General features: G+C 54.5%; 1 protein-coding gene across 2 annotated transcripts in view; it reads right to left on the reverse strand.

Annotated features, from left to right (window-relative positions):
• The window catches only part of PLP2 (proteolipid protein 2), a 76,842-nt gene extending 55,545 nt beyond the window's left edge, over positions 1-21,297 (reverse strand). Inside the window, exon 1 of one of the 2 annotated variants that reach the window (XR_015300631.1) lies at positions 20,961-21,297. Coding sequence is in view for 1 of the 2 variants with exons in the window: in XM_086940159.1 (XP_086796285.1) it covers positions 20,961-21,062 (102 nt within the window). In the remaining variant the exon portion in view is untranslated. The remainder of the gene's footprint in view (positions 1-20,960) is intronic. The other variant, XM_086940159.1, reaches the window with a different exon arrangement.
• Positions 21,298-21,579: the final 282 nt, after the last annotated feature.

Consider the following 21,579-nt stretch of genomic DNA (forward strand, 5'->3'; position numbering starts at 1 on the left):
CAGCAGGAGCCCAGCATAGAGTGGCTCAAGGTGCATAGAATGTTGCAGAGCAAGTGTACAATAACAATTCCAACTGAGAATGCTGAACGTGAATTACATGGATACTACAGTGCTCAGCCAGAGTATGTCTTAGTGTTAGAATGTTGGTGTGCCTGTGATGCGTGGAATGTTGGTGTGCCTGTGATGCGTGGAATGTTGGTGTGCCTGTGATGCGTGGAATGCACCTCTTTCCTCCAGAACAGAACAAAATAATTCAAGGTTAATCCGTCCCTTTCCAATTCCTCCCCTGTCCCGCTAGGGGTCCCTCGGGGTTCAATGCGCTCTCCCACACTTCACATGTTTGCAAGCGACACCAAACCCTGCTTGAAAATCTCTTCCTCTGAAGATATCCGGCTTCTAACCCCAAGTCTTCAAAACCTTAAAACTGGTTGACACAATACCACTTCAAAGTAAACGCTCAAAAAAAGGAACTCCTCCTACTGGCCCCACCCAATCAGCCCTCGGATATCGGGGAATGGATGAAGCAGCCAACAAGGACCTGGTAATGGCCGACAGCACACTGGTATAAATATACCTTCGAGGTGTTCCCCTTTGCAAGCTGCATCTGTTAATCATTCACCTCTGAATGGCAAATATAGAGCGCATGTTTGTTTAATGCCCCTCCCCTTGCACCGGGATAGCCGAGCCTATATGAACATATATACAGTATTTAGTCTTCGCTCCATTTGGTCTAAAATAATGATTGCCGAGTTGTGGACAAGGTTTCATTACAAGCATCATTGATTTAATTTCTCATTCATTATTATTGACCAAAGAGCACAGATTCACAGAATGAAAATAAGTGAGAGAGCGTCAGGCCACGTTCTGCTAATGGTTTATTGTAAAATATTCAGCAAGGGCCCGATAACGTTATACAAGTTTGGGAGAGTGTGTGACGGCCAGAGGGGGGGGAGGGAGGGGGGCTGAGACGAGGCGGGGCTCGCAGAGTCGCTTCACCCTACCTTCGTTGAGGGCTAAGGGGGGCTCTTTCAGCCTTCACTTGCCGGGGGGTCTTTCACTTGCCGGGGGGTCTTTCACTTGCCGGGGGGTCTTTCACTTGCGGGGGGGTCTTTTTCAGCCTTCACTTGCCGGGAGGGGGGGGGGGCTCTTTCAGCCTTCACTTGCCGGGGGGGGGGCTCTTTCAGCCTTCACTTGCCGGGGGGGGGGGGGGGGGGGGGGGCTCTTTCAGCCTTCACTTGCCGGGGGGGGGGGGGGCTCTTTCAGCCTTCACTTGCCGGGGCCTTTCAGCCTTTCAGCCTTCCTGCCAGCCTGCATGAGAATCGCAGATAATGCGGTTTTATTGAACAGTAGCTTCCTCGTTGGAGGCAGGTACGAGAGTGAACCATCTTTGCGTCTCGAGTGAGGCTGGTCACTGGTGGCAGAGTTAGCTCAGTGAGCCAAAGATACAGGGGTGGAGTTATGACAGCGCTAGAAAGCCAGAAGGATGGGATGCTGACTTATGTTCACACTTCTCGTCATCATGGCAGCTACAAGTCTATTTGATTTTATTATAGTTAATACTCCCATTGTGTGCACTAGGATAGGATTTAAAATAAAGCTTTAAACTAGGTCTATTGTTTCCTAGTGTTCTTGAGTGTGCATCTTTATCTCTGCTCGGTGGGTTGCGCGGTTGTTGCAACCCGATGGGATTTCGGTCTTCTGTTGGCACATCGACAAAGTGCTTACTGCCAGGGGGTCTAGAAGTCTTGCCCTCCCAGGCCGTGCTCCAGAAGATCAAGGTTTTCACATCCTGTTGCGGGCACTTTCCTCTAGACCTTTGAGTAAATTCAGAGGACGCGCTCAAGAAACCAACTCTTACGGCTGGCAGCGACGTGATGTAATAGCGGATGCCTACTTCAGCCTAGGCGGGTGCTTTCTTTCTGCTGTGGTTTTGTCGGGTGGTTATTCCCCATTTTGATTCCAGTTTTAAGTTTCATGTTTTCTGTCGGTTTATTGATAATGCCCTCAGACACTGGAATTACGCTGTTCTGCAGCGCATTTTGCATATTTATAGATTTTCCTCATTTGTCACATAAACCATCATTTGTAGATTTTAACAAAAAAATTATTTCTAGCTCAAAAGGATCAAAAGTTACAAAAAATGTGTCAACGCGTTGCTGTGCAGCGGAAGGCGCTTCTCACACGAGGACTGTTCACTCTTCAGTTGCATATCGCTGTATTTGGGAGTTTAAACTGTGCTAATGAAGTGAAATCTTTATCCAGACAGTGTTAACCTGCAAAAATGACAAAATGACGAACTAATACTGTCACAAATGGTGCTGCGTTATGCCTCATTTGCATTTCCTTGCATTACAAATGAGTCAGCCCAGCCACACAATGTGGCCCTCCCTTGACCACACAGACCCAGTAACCCGGATAACGGCACAAGCGGCACTTTAGACACAGGAACATTTCAGGGGACCAGTCACATCATACGCACCCCCCCCTTTCCTCTCACCACGTCTCAATCTCACCTCTTTCCATCTGCCAGACCCCTCTGGAGATACCCCTCCTCCTACGAAGACATAGTAATGACCCTGGGCGTAGTTCGTGTAGTTGTGCTACACTACGTGCACTTTTAACTACGTCGCGCTACGCGAACTGCGTAGTGGGGTAGGGAAATGCTGTTCTCAATGATTGCACAGTGCGGACAAGCATCCGGCACAGTGCAATCACTGCGACGGCACCATGCACAGTGCAAGCGCTCGTTTTCTGCTGCTCGAGTAGATTTGTACTCGAGCGACAGCTTTCTCAGCGCGGACTGGTAGTTTCTCATTTCGAGCGGTCGCGAGCATACGCGACCACTTGCAATGAGAAACCTGACCTCCCCGCATTGAGAATCTCAACGCGAGGATGTTTATTTTCCACACTCGCGATTGGCAACTTGATGTTACCGATATCGAACGAGGAAAAGTCACACCGGGATGTTGATTTTGCTCGCGCGCGGTCGCCAACTTGCTGTTGAAGACCGCGAGCTAGCAAAAAAATGCCAGCTGTGCTACGCGTTTTTGCACTGTGCTACATTTACAAACGTATATGATTATTGTATATGTAATATGTACGTGTGGTGTAAAGCACTCTGAAACCCTGCATTGGGATGAGTTGCGCTATACAAGAAAGAATAGTGGTACTAAAATCATTTCAACGCTTCCTCAGGTGTAGTAAGCTCTATATAAATACTATTTGTTTTGTTGTAAATTCTGGGAAAGACCAACACACTCTCTCCTCCCCCGGTTCAATCCTGGATGGATCCGATGAAGCTACTTAACAATAAACCCATCATTGTCGACAGCGCAAAATCCCTTGGTGTCATACTCGACACAAAACTCATTCTACTCTCCCACATCAACTCCATTGCAAAGTCTGCTCGATACCAACTGCGCCTTCTTTGGGGGATGTGTCGCTTCTTCCCGGAGCATGACCTTAAAACCCTAGTCCAATCGCTGGTCCTCTCCAGACTGGACTACTGCAACTCTCTTCTTACTGGCCTCCCCAAATCCCATCTGTCCCCCCTTAAATCTGTTTTCCATTCAGCCGTTCATTTCATTTGTGGGGCCAAAAGAAGCGACCAAATCACACCCATGTTATCCACCCTCCGCTGGCTTCCCTTCAAGGCTAGAGCTATCTACAAGACCGCTTGTATCACCCACAAAGCCTTGCACTCCTCCTCTCCGCGCTACCTGTCGAATAAACTTAAACTTTCTGGAGGCTCTAGACCTTCAGGCAATGCGGAGCACCTACTGCTTGAACCCACCACTTTCAAGAAGGAAAGAACGATGGCCCAATCCTTTTCAGGCAGCGCGTTGAGAATCTGGAACTCACTTCCGCCTCAGCTCCGGACCACTGCCTCCTCCCGGGCCTTCAAAACTGACCTCAAAGCTCTCCTTCTCCAAAGACACCTCCAAATTTAATTCATGCCCTCTCTATTCCCTCAAGGAAGATATTTCCCTATAGGAAATTCTATTCTCCATGACTATGGAAGTGCCTTCCATTACTATGGAAGTGTTCTTGTGTTTGCCGTTTATTGCAGTATTACCCTTCTACCTGTGTTTGGTTCTCTTTTGTAACTTGCACACGTCACTTTTCTCTTATAACACACTGTTTGCTCCTCTTACATTTTGTTTGCTTTCGATACTTGCACAAGTGCCACCATTGCCTACATATCGTTTGTTCTTGTGCTGGAGAGTCTGCCATTAATTGCAGTATTTTACCTCTACTTGTACTTTGTTCGCTTTTGTAGCCTGCACACATGTCACTTTCTCCTCCTGTAATGCACCGTTTGCTCCTCGTGTATTTTGTTTGCTCAAAATTGACTTTTACCTCATGTAATTTAATGTTTGTTTCTGTAATTTTCTGACTTGTAATTTTCTCCTCATGTTTCATTACTGTTTCTATTGTGAAGCGCTCTGACGCCTTCGGGTAAAGTCTGCGCTATAGAAAAACGCATAAATGCATAAATAAATAAATAAACAAACATGCCTATCTCCTAAACAGGGACAGAACAAAGTGCACAGCTGCGTCTCTTGAGTGTGTGTGAAGTGCTGACCTTTGGTCCCCCTCGGCTGCATCTGCATCAGGCGTGAGGCTCCTGACTGCCCCCCGCCCAGAGACTCCACCAGGAGGAGGCCCGAGGACGGGGCCTTGTAAAGAAGGTGTTCATGGCGGCAGCTGCAGGCCCGAGGAGCTCTGGCAGGGGGGGGGGGGGGGGGGGGGAGGGTCGCAGTGCAGCCTGAGGGAGAACCGAGGTGCTTTGACAGAGCTGGGGGGGGGGGGCTCTCAGAGGCGCCATCCACATTCATCCAGGGAGCTGTGAAACTCCACAGACAAAACACACACTGCTCCCTCCAGCAGCAGCATGGAAAAATATATTCACATGGATGTATATATAGAAGGAGGGAGGTGGGGGTAGACATGAATCACCAGTGGGGAGGGGGGGGGGGGGGGAGGACGACTTCAGGCTGAGGGGAAGAGGCTGAGTCTAGGCCTGTCACAGGGAGAGGCCAGAGAGGCCAGGCTCTGCAGCCAGTGTCAGGGGAGAGGCCAGAGAGGCCAGGCTCTGCAGCCAGTGTCAGGTGAGAGGCCAGGCTCTGCAGCCAGTGTCAGGTGAGAGGCCAGGCTCTGCAGCCAGTGTCAGGAGAGAGGCCAGAGAGGCCAGGCTCTGCAGCCAGTGTCAGGTGAGAGGCCAGAGAGGCCAGGCTCTACAGCCAGTGTCAGGGGAGAGGCCAGAGAGGCCAGGCTCTGCAGCCAGTGTCAGAGGAGAGGCTCAGAGAGGCCAGGCTCTGCAGCCAGTGTCAGAGGAGAGGCTCAGAGAGGCCAGGCTCTGCAGCCAGTGTCAGGAGAGAGGCCAGAGAGGAGAGGTCAGAGAGGCCAGGCTCTGCAGCCAGTGTCAGGAGAGAGGTCAGAGAGGCCAGGCTCTGCAGCCAGTGTCAGGAGAGAGGCCAGAGAGGCCAGGCTCTGCAGCCAGTGTCAGGAGAGAGGCCAGAGAGGCCAGGCTCTGCAGCCAGTGTCAGGAGAGAGGTCAGAGAGGCCAGGCTCTGCAGCCAGTGTCATGAGAGAGGCCAGGCTCTGCAGCCAGTGTCAGAGGAGAGGCCAGAGAGGCCAGGCTCTGCAGCCAGTGTCAGAAGAGAGGCCAGGCTCTGCAGCCAGTGTCAGGGGAGAGGCCAGAGAGGCCAGGCTCTGCAGCCAGTGTCAGGTGAGAGGCCAGGCTCTGCAGCCAGTGTCAGGTGAGAGGCCAGGCTCTGCAGCCAGTGTCAGGTGAGAGGCCAGGCTCTGCAGCCAGTGTCAGGAGAGAGGCCAGAGAGGCCAGGCTCTGCAGCCAGTGTCAGGTGAGAGGCCAGAGAGGCCAGGCTCTACAGCCAGTGTCAGGGGAGAGGCCAGAGAGGCCAGGCTCTGCAGCCAGTGTCAGGAGAGAGGCCAGGCTCTGCAGCCAGTGTCAGGAGAGAGGCCAGGCTCTGCAGCCAGTGTCAGAGGAGAGAGGCCAGAGAGGCCAGGCTCTGCAGCCAGTGTCAGGTGAGAGGCCAGAGAGGCCAGGCTCTGCAGCCAGTGTCAGAGGAGAGGCTCAGAGAGGCCAGGCTCTGCAGCCAGTGTCAGGAGAGAGGCTAGGCTCTGCAGCCAGTGTCAGGTGAGAGGCCAGGCTCTGCAGCCAGTGTCAGAGAAGAGGCTCAGAGAGGCCAGGCTCTGCAGCCAGTGTCAGAGGAGAGAGGCCAGAGAGGCCAGGCTCTGCAGCCAGTGTCAGAGGAGAGGCCAGAGAGGCCAGGCTCTGCAGCCAGTGTCAGAGGAGAGAGGCCAGGCTCTGCAGCCAGTGTCAGAGGAGAGAGGCCAGGCTCTGCAGCCAGTGTCAGAGGAGAGAGGCCAGGCTCTGCAGCCAGTGTCAGAAGAGAGGCCAGGCTCTGCAGCCAGTGTCAGGAGAGAGGCCAGGCTCTGCAGCCAGTGTCAGAGGAGAGGCTCAGAGAGGCCAGGCTCTGCAGCCAGTGTCAGAGGAGAGAGGCCAAAGAGGCCAGGCTCTGCAGCCAGTGTCAGGAGAGAGGCCAGAGAGGCCAGGCACACTTAGGGCCACCACAGGCACAGAGAGTGGCTCCTGTAAGACATGGAGAGGTGTCAAGACACACGAATGGCACCGCTGCCACAGTGAAAGACCCCGGGAAACACTGAGCAACGCTATTGAGGCACTGAGGGGCACTGCTGGCACAGAGAGAGGCACCCTCTATGAGCTGTCCCCTTGGGGCATGAAGCAACACCTAGGGGTCACTGAAAGAACCTGCTTGAATTGTTCTGCGTCCCTGGTACCCTACGGTACCTCCTGGCCACAAGACCACAAGACCACCTCTGCCCCCCACCGCCACAACCAGCGCTTTCTTTGCCGCTTCTGGCACACCGAGAGGCGAGTCTGGCACATACTGCAGTGCAAGGGAGGGCGGTGAGCTCCGCTCCGCTGGCGGAGTTCACAGAGTTTTCTCCATTCCGCGCTCCGCTTGGAGTGCGGAGTTCAGCAAAACTCCGGCCACCACAGCGGAGAGAGGTTTACCGTTTACAGCAGCGCACAGGCATGACAGGGGAGAGATGTGTGGCGGTCGCAATGGAGGCGCTGGGGCTTCCTTCGCCCTTTGCCTCGCTCACTTCCTGCTCCTCCTCACAGGCGCAGACTGGACGAGGGAGGACAGGAGGAGGAACAATCCCGGCTGGCCGTCACCCATGCCCTGTGTTGCTTTGCCCGGCTCTGGCTGCTGGGCATCGCCTATATACTCGAGGTGGGTCGCAGGGCAACAACAACAACAACGTAAGAGGGCTGGAATGGATATGCATGACCCCGTTTTCTTTTCTGTGTTTCTGTTTTCTTTTCTGAGGCAGGAGGATTTCTCAGTTAATTAGTTGTATTAGGGTTTTGTAAACAGGTTCGCCTGGAACAAGCCTGGATCGGATTTTTTATGATTTGGATGAATATATGGTTCACTGCCCTCCCTCCCTCACGTACCTTCACACTCGCACATTGCGGCACCTTTGCCCTTCCTACCCTCTGGGGCACCTTTTTAGGTCGAGCTATAAGATTCCGCAGGAATCTAATTGTTAGGTCGAGCTATAAGATTCCGCAGGAATCTAATTGCGAGTCTAATGCCGCTGAACCACTGCTTTCACAAGTGGCGGATTCGGCGAATTTTGGACAGTGCACGAGAGTCACGTGACTCCTCGTGGACGAGCATGCCCGGGCCTTCCCACTGCCAGCAGCATTTCTCCACGGCCGACAGGCCACATCAAAGGTTTCCCCAGCACTGCCCCGCCCATCAATCACCCTCCCACGACAGCAGCTCTTTCCGCTCCGCCCCCTGCTCTCCGCCCCCTTCTGCATCAAAGGCTCATACAAGATTCAATGCATCTTTTATCCATGTGTGTTTTTACCAGTTTAGCATGCATACGCTTTCTTCTGTGGTTTTTTACACATCGCGGTTGCTCCCGCTGCCTTTCAAATGACAAATTCTCACTAACAAGACCCTTTGAAGACCCAAACTAATTCTAGCTGTGTCCCAGGGAACGACGGGCAAAGGCTTCTGGAGAAGCTTTGACTTGAAATCCATGTCATGAAATACATGCGCCCCTCACCGCTACTTAGAAATCTACTTTAAAGAGTCGCTGGAGGTTGTTAACACAGTGAGATGTTGCGTGCATTCTTGCGCTGTCCTCAAATATTTCCTGATCCATCGACCGCCAAGCCAACCCCTCTGTGACCAGAGGGTGCCCAGGAACTAAAGAAACTAATTAAATAGCCCCTCAGTGACTCCCTGGATACCACAGGTACCCCTCTTAAGACCGATTGCTTTGCTACCAGACACGTCCGCATCCCCATTAGAGTTACAGCAAAACCCAAGAAACGTAGTTCACAGTCCCACGTTGCAGTTTGAACTTACTGTTAAAATGAGCACACTTTTATTAACACAAGAATTGTTTACCATTCATTCTGCTTCTAGACCATGTGTCTTCTCACTGCCACTCATGAGACCGGCCTGTAAATGCTTGTGTGTTGAACCCGTCTTTCATCACAGAGTCCGACTGGGACCTTCGGGTTAATTACAGACCAAATCCTTTTCCTTAAAGTCATCCCGCAGACTCTGCATACCAGGTTCGTTATTTAGAGAGGCATAAAATATGGTCATTTTCGAAAGGTAATAGAAAGTTCCTCTCAAATCTCTGTGTCAACATAAATTGTGAATGTCCTTGGGGAACGCTTACCAAACCTCAACATTTACAGCCCTTTAGTCCAGGCGTTGTCACCGCTGTGTAGTAAAATTAATCTGTGCTGTTACCAACAAACGGAAAGCGTGTCTGAAGGCCTGCTAGCTAGCTACCTCTGTGAGAGCATTTTATTCTAACAGCTTTTGAAAATAGAATCTGGTTAACACATTTTTGACTTAAGAACATTCAGAATTACCATCCACGTTTCAAAACTCTCAAAAATGTGTTGCACGATGTTTACCATGTGAGAATGGCAGACACTTAAGTTGCAGAATGGGCTAGACCAGTACTTCCCAAACCTTCGATGTTAGTACCCTACCTTTTGTCATGGATAGGACCTCCCCCCCCCCACGCCCTCCCCGCGCGAGAACCCTAGCTCGCCCATGCTTAAACTCATCTTTAGAAGTCCTCTTCAGGCAATAATTATGCAGGCCCAGTTTCCCTGCTGTTGATCTTCAACGCTCTGTGAGAGACAGCATTTCTGGCCTACATGTCCAGCCCCTTGCTTTCACCTCATGCTGTAAACAGGCGGATGTCGGCATCTAGCATGGTCGGCAGTGAAAAGCGAGAGTCACAAGAGCACACGTCTCGAGGATCCTTGTGACATGCGCTGATCGATATTCTATTCATTGCTTGGATGTTTCTGTACCACAGTTCTGTAAATATGTTAGCCTCTAGGCGCTTTAGGGATTGGTTTTCTATCACTCATATATGCCCACCCCGAGCCTTTCATAGAAGGTAATACGTTATACAGTTTTCCAAGAAAAATCTTCAAAAGAACGGATATACATGAAAGACAAACAGCAAATGAATTGAGGTATCCAAAGTGGTATACACCTGTTACAACGCAACTTTTACAACTACCTACCATTACAACGCAACTTTTACAACGCATACAATTACAACGCATTGCGCTGGGGGGCGCTCTAGGATAGGGAATAAGTTTAATTTACTATCCAACACCTTCCCTAGTGTCCACGGGGACTGGAGTTGGAATAGTAAATTATACTTACCACTATCCAGCACCTCTAAGCGCTATGCGTTGTAATGGTATGCGTTGTAATGGTCGCGTTGTAATGGTAGGTAGTTGTAATGGTATGCGTTGTAACGTCATACATCCATCCAAAGTGTACTCAGGTGTAGAATAAGGCTTCTGAAAAAAATCTGACGGGGCAAGTGTGCTTAAAAAAAACAGAGATCAGTAACATGAGTTTACCTTACTAGAAGTTGGCCAAGGTAATCATTATTTAAAATAGTAGTCATGCCTTCACTAACCACGTTGCTTGTTTGAAGGCATGTGTTGTGCCCTGGACTCTGCCTCCCAACAAATCGACTCCCAGCCTCACTATCTCTCTCTTCTCCATCTCCCCTCGCCCTGGTGGAGTCTTAATAAAATCTAGCACATCTTTGAAGAGTTGAGTACAGAAGGCTGTCCCCTTTATCGCATCGCTGGGCCTCCTGACCTGAAACCACGCTAACACGGAACGTCACCGCCCCAGGCACAGAGTAGCTTAGGCAGAGCCAAATGGACTGCGAGGCTTTCCCCCCTCTCCACTCACGATGAACGTGCCTATTTACAGCCTCCGCCGCGTAGCTGGGTTTTTCATAAACTAACCCCGCCAGTGTCAGCCACACTGCTTGCGTTGTATTGCTATTGCAGCAGTTCTGTATATCGCAAACAAACCTGGTCGAAAGGCAGCTGCTGATGCCACAGCTGTTTCTTCACGAGGCAAGCCTCCACGTTCACTTCTCTAAAACGTGCATGCACTGAAACTAAAATCCCAGCTATTTTTGGGCAAAACAATGAACCAACCCGTCTGAATTGAAGAGGTTTCAATGCTTTGCTGCTGCCCGTTTGACTTGCGTGCTTTCTCTTTCCACAAACTCCATGTCTGTGTTCCTTTATTTTGAGATGCCTGTAGTATTACTATCACACACACAACCTCAACCTCCGCACAATCACACACACAACCAACCACACACAACCAACCTCAACCTCACACACACAACACACACACACAACCACACGCCCACACACAACCACACACGCCCACATATGCCCACACACACACAACCACACACATACGACCACACGCCAATACACATGCCCACACACACAACCACAACTTCAGTGCACGCTTTCACCAGGCACAGACACCATCAGTCATCAGTGCACGCTTTCACCAGGCGCACACACCACCAGCCATCAATGCACGCTTTCACCAGGCACACACACACCACCATCTTCAGTGCACGCTTCCAGCAGGCACACACACCACCAGCCGTCAGTGCACGCTTTCACCGGGCACACACACCACCATCTTCAGTGTACGCTTTCACCGGGCACACACACCACCAGCCATCAGTGCACGCTTCCAGCAGGCACACACACCACCAGCCGTCAGTGCACGCTTTCACCGGGCACACACCACCATCTTCAGTGCACGCTTTCACCAGGCACGCACACCACCAGCCATCAGTGCACAATTTCTACAGACACACACACCACCAGCCGTCAGTGCACGCTTTCACCGGGCACACACCATCATCTTCAGTGCACGCTTTCACCAGGCACGCACACCACCAGCCATCAGTGCACAATTTCTACAGACACACACACCACCAGCCATCAGTGCACGCTTTCACCAGGCACACACACACCACCATCTTCAGTGCACGCTTACAGCAGGCACACACACCACCAGCCGTCAGTGCACGCTTTCACCGGGCACACACACCACCATCTTCAGTGCATGCTTTCACCGGGCACACACACCACCAGCCATCAGTGCACGCTTCCAGCAGGCACACACACCACCAGCCGTCAGTGCACGCTTTCACCGGGCACACACCACCATCTTCAGTGCACGCTTTCACCAGGCACGCACACCACCAGCCATCAGTGCACAATTTCTACAGACACACACACCACCAGCCATCAGTGCACACATCAATTGTTAACGCATCCACAATTAACTATTGTATCAATCGCAGTATGGCGCACTTTACTTTTACAATTGGATGAGGTCCGCTGCACGCCAAAGAAATTAAGGTAGACTTGGTGGTAATCGATGGAGTTCAATCATTCAGGGTGCTCAGGGTGAACCCCTTCTGTTCGGGAGGGGCAGAGAATTAATGTGGCAAGGAGGACCGTACGCCTGTAAGGTCCTCCTTGGCACTTTACTGTTCAACATTCACCTAAAGCGCAGCGTGCCACCATTGCTATAAAAATAAACACACATTTTTTTGGGCTACAATTTATAGACTTTTGTTGCAATTAGTGTTGTACTATTTAGCAATGCCAATAGCACAAACTTAATTAATGTGGGACCTATTGCATTGCAAATGCTTGTTCATAATTGTATTCAACAAATGTGATGTTTGAACATGACAATCTAATGTTCAAATATGAAATAAAATGTTTATAATCTGCACATTATCGTTTATAATTGACAACAGATGTTGATGTCTACATTTCATTTTGAGTTTGCGTCCACTGGGACCATTTTTTCATGTACCGGACTTCCCCCAGGTCCTAGTGACGTGTCTGGGATTACCCTTTGTTTTGTAACTCGACACGCAGTGCAGCTCCTGTATCAAATTCAGCAGCACATTGGTTCGATCTGCAGCGCCTCTAGTTTATTCAACAGTGTCCTGGCACACTCTGCAGAGAGCGCCCCGGCACGCTCTGCAGAGAGCGTGAGAGCGCCCCGGCACGCTCTGCAGAGAGAGCCCCGGCACGCTCTGCAGAGAGAGCCCCGGCACGCTCTGCAGAGAGCGCCCCGGCACGCTCTGCAGAGAGCGCCCCGGCACGCTCTGCAGAGAGAGCCCCGGCACGCTCTGCAGAGAGAGCCCCGGCACGCTCTGCAGAGAGAGCCCCGGCACGCTCTGCAGAGAGAGCCCCGGCACGCTCTGCAGAGAGAGCCCCGGCACGCTCTGCAGAGAGAGCCCCGGCACGCTCTGCAGAGAGAGCCCCGGCACACTCTGCAGAGAGCCCCGGCACGCTCTGCAGAGAGAGCCCCGGCACGCTCTGCAGAGAGAGCCCCGGCACACTCTGCAGAGAGCCCCGGCACACTCTGCAGAGAGCCCCGGCACACTCTGCAGAGAGCCCCGGCACAGAGAGCCCCGGCACACTCTGCAGAGAGCCCCGGCACACTCTGCAGAGAGCCCCGGCACACTCTGCAGAGAGCCCCGGCACACTCTGCAGAGAGCCCCGGCACACTCTGCGGAGTCACGGCGAACACTGCGGAGCACCGTGGGCACCTCCCCCACCTCACTATGTGGTGAGCTCTCGCTCCATAAGTCATTTACCCATTCTAAGCCCTCCCTCTGCCCTCCCATGGTTGGGGGTAGGAGGTGGTCCTCCCGGTTTGTCCTCTGCTTCCACTCCCATGCTGGGGGTCCCACTCTGCTCAGTCTAGTGGGTCAATTAACTCAATAATAGTGGAGCTTATAAAGCGCCTAGATACTTGACATGAAGCGTCCAAGCGCTAAGTTCCAGACTCCTGCAGTAGCTATCTCAGAATCAGCCAGATCTAAATAGACATGTTTCACGTTTTTTCCAAAAACCAGATTCCGAAGGGAAAGGGGGCGAGGGTTCCAAAAGCCGCCCCCAGTACCAGCTCGTTTCACTATGGGAGTGCCAGCCAGCATGGCACCCGCGGGTCTGGGGTTCCCAGATGCTGCACAGGGTTTGATAAGGGACTGGAGAGCCCCAGACCTGTGGTGAAGGCCTTATACCAGCGGTCGGGGGCTTTAAAAGAGGGTCCCGACTTCAGGGGAGCCCTGCCGGATAGAGGCGGGCTGTGGGACATTTACAGGGGGCGCCGCCCCCTCCTGCACACCCTGAGGTAGAGAGCATTACAACCGTCCAACCTGACCATAGTCGGGGCCTGGACTGGACTCCAGAAGGAAGCTAAAGGTGTCAGGCTGGACATAGGACCTGGACTGGACTCCAGCAGGGAGCGAAAGGTGTCCGCCTGGACATAGGGCCTGGACTGGACTCCAACAGGAAGCCAAAGGTGTCAGGCTGGACATAGGGCCTGGACTGGACTCCAGCAGGGAGCGAAAGGTGTCAGCCTGGACATAGGGCCTGGACTGGACTCCAGAAGGAAGCGAAAGGTGTCCGCCTGGACATAGGGCCTGGACTGGACTCCAGCAGGAAGCCAAAGGTGTCAGGCTGGACATAGGGCCTGGACTGGACTCCAGCAGGGAGCGAAAGGTGTCAGGCTGGACATAGGGCCTGGACTGGACTCCAGAAGGAAGCTAAAGGTGTCAGCCTGGACATAGGGCCTGGACTGGACTCCAGCAGGAAGCGAAAGGTGTCAGCCTGGACTGGACTCCGGCAGGAAGCGAAGGGTGTCAGCCTGGATATAGGGCCTGGACTGGACTCAAGCAAGGAGCGAAAGGTGTCAGCCTGGACATAGGGCCTGGACTGGACTCCAGCAGGAAGCGAAAGGTGTCAGACTGGACATAGGGCCTGGACTGGACTCCAGCAGGAAGCGAAAGGTGTCAGGCTGGACATAGGACCTGGACTGGACTCCAGCAGGTAGCGAAAGGTGTCAGCCTGGACATAGGGCCTGGACTAGACTCCAGCAGGGAGCGAAAGGTGTCAGCCTGGACATAGGGCCTGGACTGGACTCCAGCAGGAAGCGAAAGGTGTCAGCCTGGACTGGACTCCGGCAGGAAGCGAAGGGTGTCAGCCTGGATATAGGGCCTGGACTGGACTCCAGAAGGAAGCGAAAGGTGTCAGCCTGGACTGGACTCCGGCAGGAAGCGAAGGGTGTCAGCCTGGATATAGGGCCTGGACTGGACTCCAGAAGGAAGCGAAAGGTGTCAGCCTGGACATAGGACCTGGACTGGACTCCAGCAGGGAGCGAAAGGTGTCCGCCTGGACATAGGGCATGGACTGGACTCCAGCAGGAAGCGAAAGGTGTCAGGCTGGACATAGGACCTGGACTAGACTCAAGCAAGGAGCGAAAGGTGTCAGCCTGGACATAGGGCCTGGACTGGACTCCAGCAGGAAGCGAAAGGTGTCAGACTGGACATAGGGCCTGGACTGGACTCCAGCAGGAAGCGAAAGGTGTCAGGCTGGACATAGGACCTGGACTGGACTCCAGCAGGTAGCGAAAGGTGTCAGCCTGGACATAGGGCCTGGACTAGACTCCAGCAGGGAGCGAAAGGTGTCAGCCTGGACATAGGGCCTGGACTGGACTCCAGCAGGAAGCGAAAGGTGTCAGCCTGGACATAGGGCCTGGACTAGACTCCAGCAGGAAGCGAAAGGTGTCAGGCTGGACATAGGACCTGGACTGGACTCCGGCCGGAAGCGAAAGGTGTCAGCCTGGACATAGGGCCTGGACTGGACTCCAGAAGGAAGCCAAAGGTGTCAGCCTGGACATAGGACCTGGACTGGACTCCAGCAGGGAGCGAAAGGTGTCAGCCTGGACATAGGGCCTGGATTGGACTCCAGAAGGAAGCCAAAGGTGTCAGCCTGGACATAGGACCTGGACTGGACTCCAGAAGGAAGCGAAAGGTGTCAGGCTGGACATAGGGCCTGGACTGGACTCAAGCAGGAAGCGAAAGGTGTCAGCCTGGACATAGGGCCTGGACTGGACTCAAGCAGGAAGCGAAAGTTGTCAGCCTGGACATAGGGCCTGGACTGGACTCCAGAAGGAAGCCAAAGGTGTCAGGCTGGACATAGGGCCTGGACTGGACTCCAGCAGGGAGCGAAAGGTGTCCGCCTGGACATAGGGCCTGGACTGGACTCCAGCAGGAAGCCAAAGGTGTCAGGCTGGACATAGGGCCTGGACTGGACTCCAGCAGGGAGCGAAAGGTGTCAGGCTGGACATAGGGCCTGGACTGGACTCCAGCAGGGAGCGAAAGGTGTCAGGCTGGACATAGGGCCTGGACTGGACTCCAGCAGGGAGCGAAAGGTGTCCGCCTGGACATAGGGCCTGGACTAGACTCCAGCAGGGAGCGAAAGGTGTCCGCCTGGACATAGGGCCTGGACTGGACTCCAGAAGGAAGCCAAAGGTGTCAGGCTGGACATAGGGCCTGGACTGGACTCCAGCAGGGAGCGAAAGGTGTCCGCCTGGACATAGGGCCTGGACTGGACTCCAGCAGGAAGCCAAAGGTGTCAGGCTGGACATAGGGCCTGGACTGGACTCCAGCAGGGAGCGAAAGGTGTCAGGCTGGACATAGGGCCTGGACTGGACTCCAGAAGGAAGCGAAAGGTGTCCGCCTGGACATAGGGCCTGGACTGGACTCCAGCAGGAAGCCAAAGGTGTCAGGCTGGACATAGGGCCTGGACTGGACTCCAGCAGGGAGCGAAAGGTGTCAGGCTGGACATAGGGCCTGGACTGGACTCCAGAAGGAAGCTAAAGGTGTCAGCCTGGACATAGGGCCTGGACTGGACTCCAGCAGGAAGCGAAAGGTGTCAGCCTGGACTGGACTCCGGCAGGAAGCGAAGGGTGTCAGCCTGGATATAGGGCCTGGACTGGACTCCAGAAGGAAGCGAAAGGTGTCAGCCTGGACATAGGACCTGGACTGGACTCCAGCAGGGAGCGAAAGGTGTCCGCCTGGACATAGGGCATGGACTGGACTCCAGCAGGAAGCGAAAGGTGTCAGGCTGGACATAGGACCTGGACTAGACTCAAGCAAGGAGCGAAAGGTGTCAGCCTGGACATAGGGCCTGGACTGGACTCCAGCAGGAAGCGAAAGGTGTCAGACTGGACATAGGGCCTGGACTGGACTCCAGCAGGAAGCGAAAGGTGTCAGGCTGGACATAGGACCTGGACTGGACTCCAGCAGGTAGCGAAAGGTGTCAGCCTGGACATAGGGCCTGGACTAGACTCCAGCAGGGAGCGAAAGGTGTCAGCCTGGACATAGGGCCTGGACTGGACTCCAGCAGGAAGCGAAAGGTGTCAGCCTGGACATAGGGCCTGGACTAGACTCCAGCAGGAAGCGAAAGGTGTCAGGCTGGACATAGGACCTGGACTGGACTCCGGCCGGAAGCGAAAGGTGTCAGCCTGGACATAGGGCCTGGACTGGACTCAAGAAGGAAGCCAAAGGTGTCAGCCTGGACATAGGACCTGGACTGGACTCCAGCAGGGAGCGAAAGGTGTCAGCCTGGACATAGGGCCTGGATTGGACTCCAGAAGGAAGCCAAAGGTGTCAGCCTGGACATAGGACCTGGACTGGACTCCAGAAGGAAGCGAAAGGTGTCAGGCTGGACATAGGGCCTGGACTGGACTCAAGCAGGAAGCGAAAGGTGTCAGCCTGGACATAGGGCCTGGACTGGACTCAAGCAGGAAGCGAAAGTTGTCAGCCTGGACATAGGGCCTGGACTGGACTCCAGAAGGAAGCCAAAGGTGTCAGCCTGGACATAGGGCCTGGACTGGACTCAAGCAGGAAGCGAAAGGTGTCAGCCTGGACATAGGGCCTGGACTGGACTCAAGCAGGAAGCGAAAGTTGTCAGCCTGGACATAGGGCCTGGACTGGACTCCAGAAGGAAGCCAAAGGTGTCAGCCTGGACATAGGACCTGGACTGGACTCCAGAAGGAAGCGAAAGGTGTCAGGCTGGACATAGGGCCTGGACTGGACTCAAGCAGGAAGCGAAAGTTGTCAGCCTGGACATAGGGCCTGGACTGGACTCCAGAAGGAAGCGAAAGGTGTCAGCCTGGACATAGGATCTGGACTGGACTCCAGAAAGAAGCCAAAGGTGTCAGGCTGGACATAGGGCCTGGACTGGACTCCAGCAGGGAGCGAAAGGTGTCAGCCTGGACTGGACTCCGGCAGGAAGCGAAGGGTGTCAGCCTGGATATAGGGCCTGGACTGGACTCCAGAAGGAAGCGAAAGGGGTCAGCCTGGACATAGGATCAGGACTGGACTCCAGAAGGAAGCCAAAGGTGTCAGGCTGGACATAGGGCCTGGACTGGACTCCAGAAGGAAGCGAAAGGTGTCAGCCTGGACAGGACTCCAGAAGGAAGCCAAAGGTGTCAGGCTGGACATAGGGCCTGGACTGGACTCCAGAAGGAAGTGAAAGGTGTCAGCCTGGACATAGGACCTGGACTGGACTCCAGCAGGGAGCGAAAGGTGTCAGGCTGGACATAGGGCCTGGACTGGACTCCAGCAGGAAGCCAAAGTTGTCAGCCTGGACATAGGGCCTGGACTGGACTCCAGAAGGAAGAGAAAGGTGTCAGGCTGCACATAGGGCCTGGACTGGACTCCAACAGGAAGCCAAAGGTGTCAGGCTGGACATAGGGCCTGGACTGGACTCCAGCAGGAAGCCAAAGGTGTCAGCCTGGACATAGGGCCTGGACTGGACTCCAGAAGGAAGAGAAAGGTGTCAGGCTGGACATAGGACCTGGACTGGACTCCAGAAGGAAGAGAAAGGTGTCAGGCTGGACATAGGGCCTGGACTGGACTCAAGTAGGAAGCGAAAGTTGTCAGCCTGGACATAGGGCCTGGACTGGACTCCAGAAGGAAGCGAAAGGTGTCAGCCTGGACATAGGATCTGGACTGGACTCCAGAAAGAAGCCAAAGGTGTCAGCCTGGACATAGGGCCTGGACTGGACTCCAGAAGGAAGAGAAAGGTGTCAGGCTGGACATAGGGCCTGGACTGGACTCCAGCAGGAAGCAAAGGGTATTATTTTAGAGTCTTCATGAGCCAGAAACATTTTCCTGTAAGTGCAGTGATTTGGTTTTCAAAAGAGTTTCTCATCAAACCAGATGCCCAGCTTCTTGACCTTAGGCTTAGGAAGGGGAGTGGACCCAGGAGGCCGCCGCTGAGCAGTAGAACAGATGTTAGTTGTTTGCCTGGAACCCACATGGGACCTCTACAGGCAAAGGGAGGAGACCTGTGGGCGAGAGGTGGTGAGCCGAGTGTCATCCGCATAGGAGATGATGGTAAACCCAGGGGCCGGGCCGCCGAGCAGTAGAACAGGTGTTACCTTGTTTGCGTAGTATCCACATGGCGACCTCTACAAGCCTAGAGAGGAGGCCGCGGCGAGGAGCTCTGTGGGCGAGAGGTGGAGAGCCGAGTGTCATCCGTGAGGACACATGGTGGTCTCAGCCCGCTTTCTGGCCCCAAGAATGATAAGGAAATGAGATTCTTCCTGTCTGAAAGCCGCACATCAACCGGCTCCAACTAGCCCAAAGCGCCGCAGCCAGATTGCTGTCTCCGTAAAGAGGAGCGGAGGCACCCGCACTGGCTGCCGGTTAAACAAAGAGTGCGATTCAAGGCACTTCGTACCGTCTTCAAGGCCATTAATGGAGCAGGACCTGAGTTCCTTCGGCGTAAATTCCAACGGTATGTCCCTGGAAGAATGTGACACTCCACAGGAGCGAAACAAGTTCAAGTCCCCGCCTTTAAAAGTCAATTGTGGAGGCCGGAGCTCCATCGCTTGCGCTTCCAGGGCACGGAACGAGCTCCCTTTTCATCCCGTGATCGCCCCGTATCTCCTCTCCTTTAGAAAGGGGCTGAAGACATGGCTTTTCTCCCAGTAGTGCACATCCTTTAGCTCCCTAGCAACCAGTGCTTTTGCCACGACTAGGCCTGGGCGGTAAATTTCGTCCCACTCGCAGGATTTGTGAAATGTAGGTAATATCACGTTCCGCAGAGAACACGGAATTGCCAAAAATTCTGCGGCTTTGCAGAATTTTTTGCTTGTTCGCGCTTTCAAAATGTGTGTTTGCGAGATATTTCTCCCCGAGCAGGCAAACAGCGCCTGCGCGAACAGGAAAAAAAGATCACAAACGGGCGGAAAAAGCAATTCCATGTGTTCGCTGCACGTTTGCGTGCTCGCAGAGATTTTTTACCGTTTCGCTGAGCTTTGCGTAGCGCAACTACGCAAATTCCGCCCACCCCTAGCCAGGACACCCTAGGGTAACCGTGCGCTCGATTAGTGCATTTAACATAACATAACATGCGCATAGGAGATGATGGTAAAGCCAGGGGCCGGGCCGTAGAGCGGATGTTAGATTGTTTGCCCAGTATACACATTGGACCTCTACAAGCCTAGAGGAGGCCATGGAGGGATTCTGTGGATGCATGCAAATATTAAAGAGGGCGGGGCTCGAGGAAGAGGCGGGGGCACTCCCTGCTGCATAGGGCGCACCTTTGACTGAAAAAGGGGGGGGGGGGGGGGGGGGGTAGGCTCCTGTTGATGTTTTCAAGTCCCGTCAATCCGAGTCCGAGGGGGGGGGGGGGGCTTGGAAGGACGGAGTGGTGTTTAAAATACCACTTCCAGAATTAGCGGGCTCTTAAACTGGCGGGGCCTTCCTTTCCAGCCCAGGACTCTCACAGCTGCCCCCCCCCCCCCCCGCTCTCAGGCGGGCACCTCTGCCCCCCCCACTCTCAGACTCCAGACGGTGCCCGCCTGGCACCTCACCCACCCTCCAGATTCCACATCTTTTTGTAAAGTTAACTTACTCCCACAGTGGAGGTGGAGGGTATGAACACTCCAGAGCAGCACGGCTGGCAGCTGTGTGGGCATTAATCCGATGCCAAGCACCCCAAGAACCAGGGCACGGCAGGGGGTCTGCCCCTCCCCCCAAACCTGCGAGGCCCGCAGGGGGCACCCCTGGACCGGGCTAGGCGCCCTCAATGCAACTAGGGGTGACTCACACTCCATGTACCCCCCTCAACCCCTGACTGGGGGTGACTCACACTCCATGTACCCCCCTCAACCCCTGACTGGGGGTGACTCACACTCCATGTACCCCCTTCACCACCCCTAACTGGGGGTGACTCACACTCCATGTACCCCCCTCCACCCCTGACTGGGGGTGACTCACACTCCATGTACCCCCCTCAACCCCTGACTGGGGGTGACTCACACTCCATGTACCCCCTTCACCACCCCTAACTGGGGGTGACTCACACTCCATGTACCCCCCTCCACCCCTGACTGGGGGTGACTCACACTCCATGTACCCCCCTCCACCCCTGACTGGGGGTGACTCACACTCCATGTACCCCCCTCAACCCCTGACTGGGGGCGACTTATACTCAGAGTACCCCCCTCCAGCCTCAACTGGGGCACGTGCCTTCCTTGTACCCACGTCCAGTCCTGAATTGGGGGTCTCTTCCCCCCCCCTTATTACCCGCCCACCCTAACTTGCCACGCACTTGCTGTGCGCCTCCTGGGCCCTCTCAAGTCTTTGACTTGACTTGGGAGTGGGGGGGGGGCACTTACCGTCTCCATGGCCAGGATCATGCCCTTGGTGCTCCGCAGGTAGGAGGTGAAGGCCTCCAGGCCTTGGGGCGCGCCCCCGCCGCGCTCTCCCGAGTCCGACATCCTGGGGGGGCACCGGGGGTCCGCGGAGGATCACACGAGGGTCTGCGGAGGATCACACGAGGGTCCGCGGAGGAGCGGGGATCTCACGAGGGTCCGGGGGAACGAGGGTCCGGCAGTGGCGTGGGTCACACGGCGGCACACACAGGGTGGCACACAGAGGGGTACAGAGGGCACCCCGTCTCCAGAGCTGCAGGCTGGCACAGGCGGGAGCTGGATGGACGCGGCGGGAGGGAGTGCAGAGTGAGGGTGCGGAGGGAGGGCGTGCACGCACAGAGGGGGGAGGGGGGGCTGCTGTCTGACAGGAGCAGGTTTGAACCCGGCCCGCCCCGGGCCCTCCTCTGGGCAGGGCAGCTACACCCACAGCAGGCACACCCTCGCCGCAGTGCACCCTGGGAAGGGAGAGTGGCGGGCTGGCACCGGAGCAGACTGCACCCCTCCTCCTCCCCCCTCGGAGGTTGGCACGGGCTCCCCTGCAGAGCAGGATGCACCCACCCCGGGGCTGGCACAGGGTGGGTGG

Source organism: Lissotriton vulgaris, chromosome 10 (genome assembly GCF_964263255.1).
Source record: "Lissotriton vulgaris chromosome 10, aLisVul1.2, whole genome shotgun sequence".
Lineage (NCBI taxonomy): Eukaryota > Metazoa > Chordata > Amphibia > Caudata > Salamandridae > Lissotriton > Lissotriton vulgaris.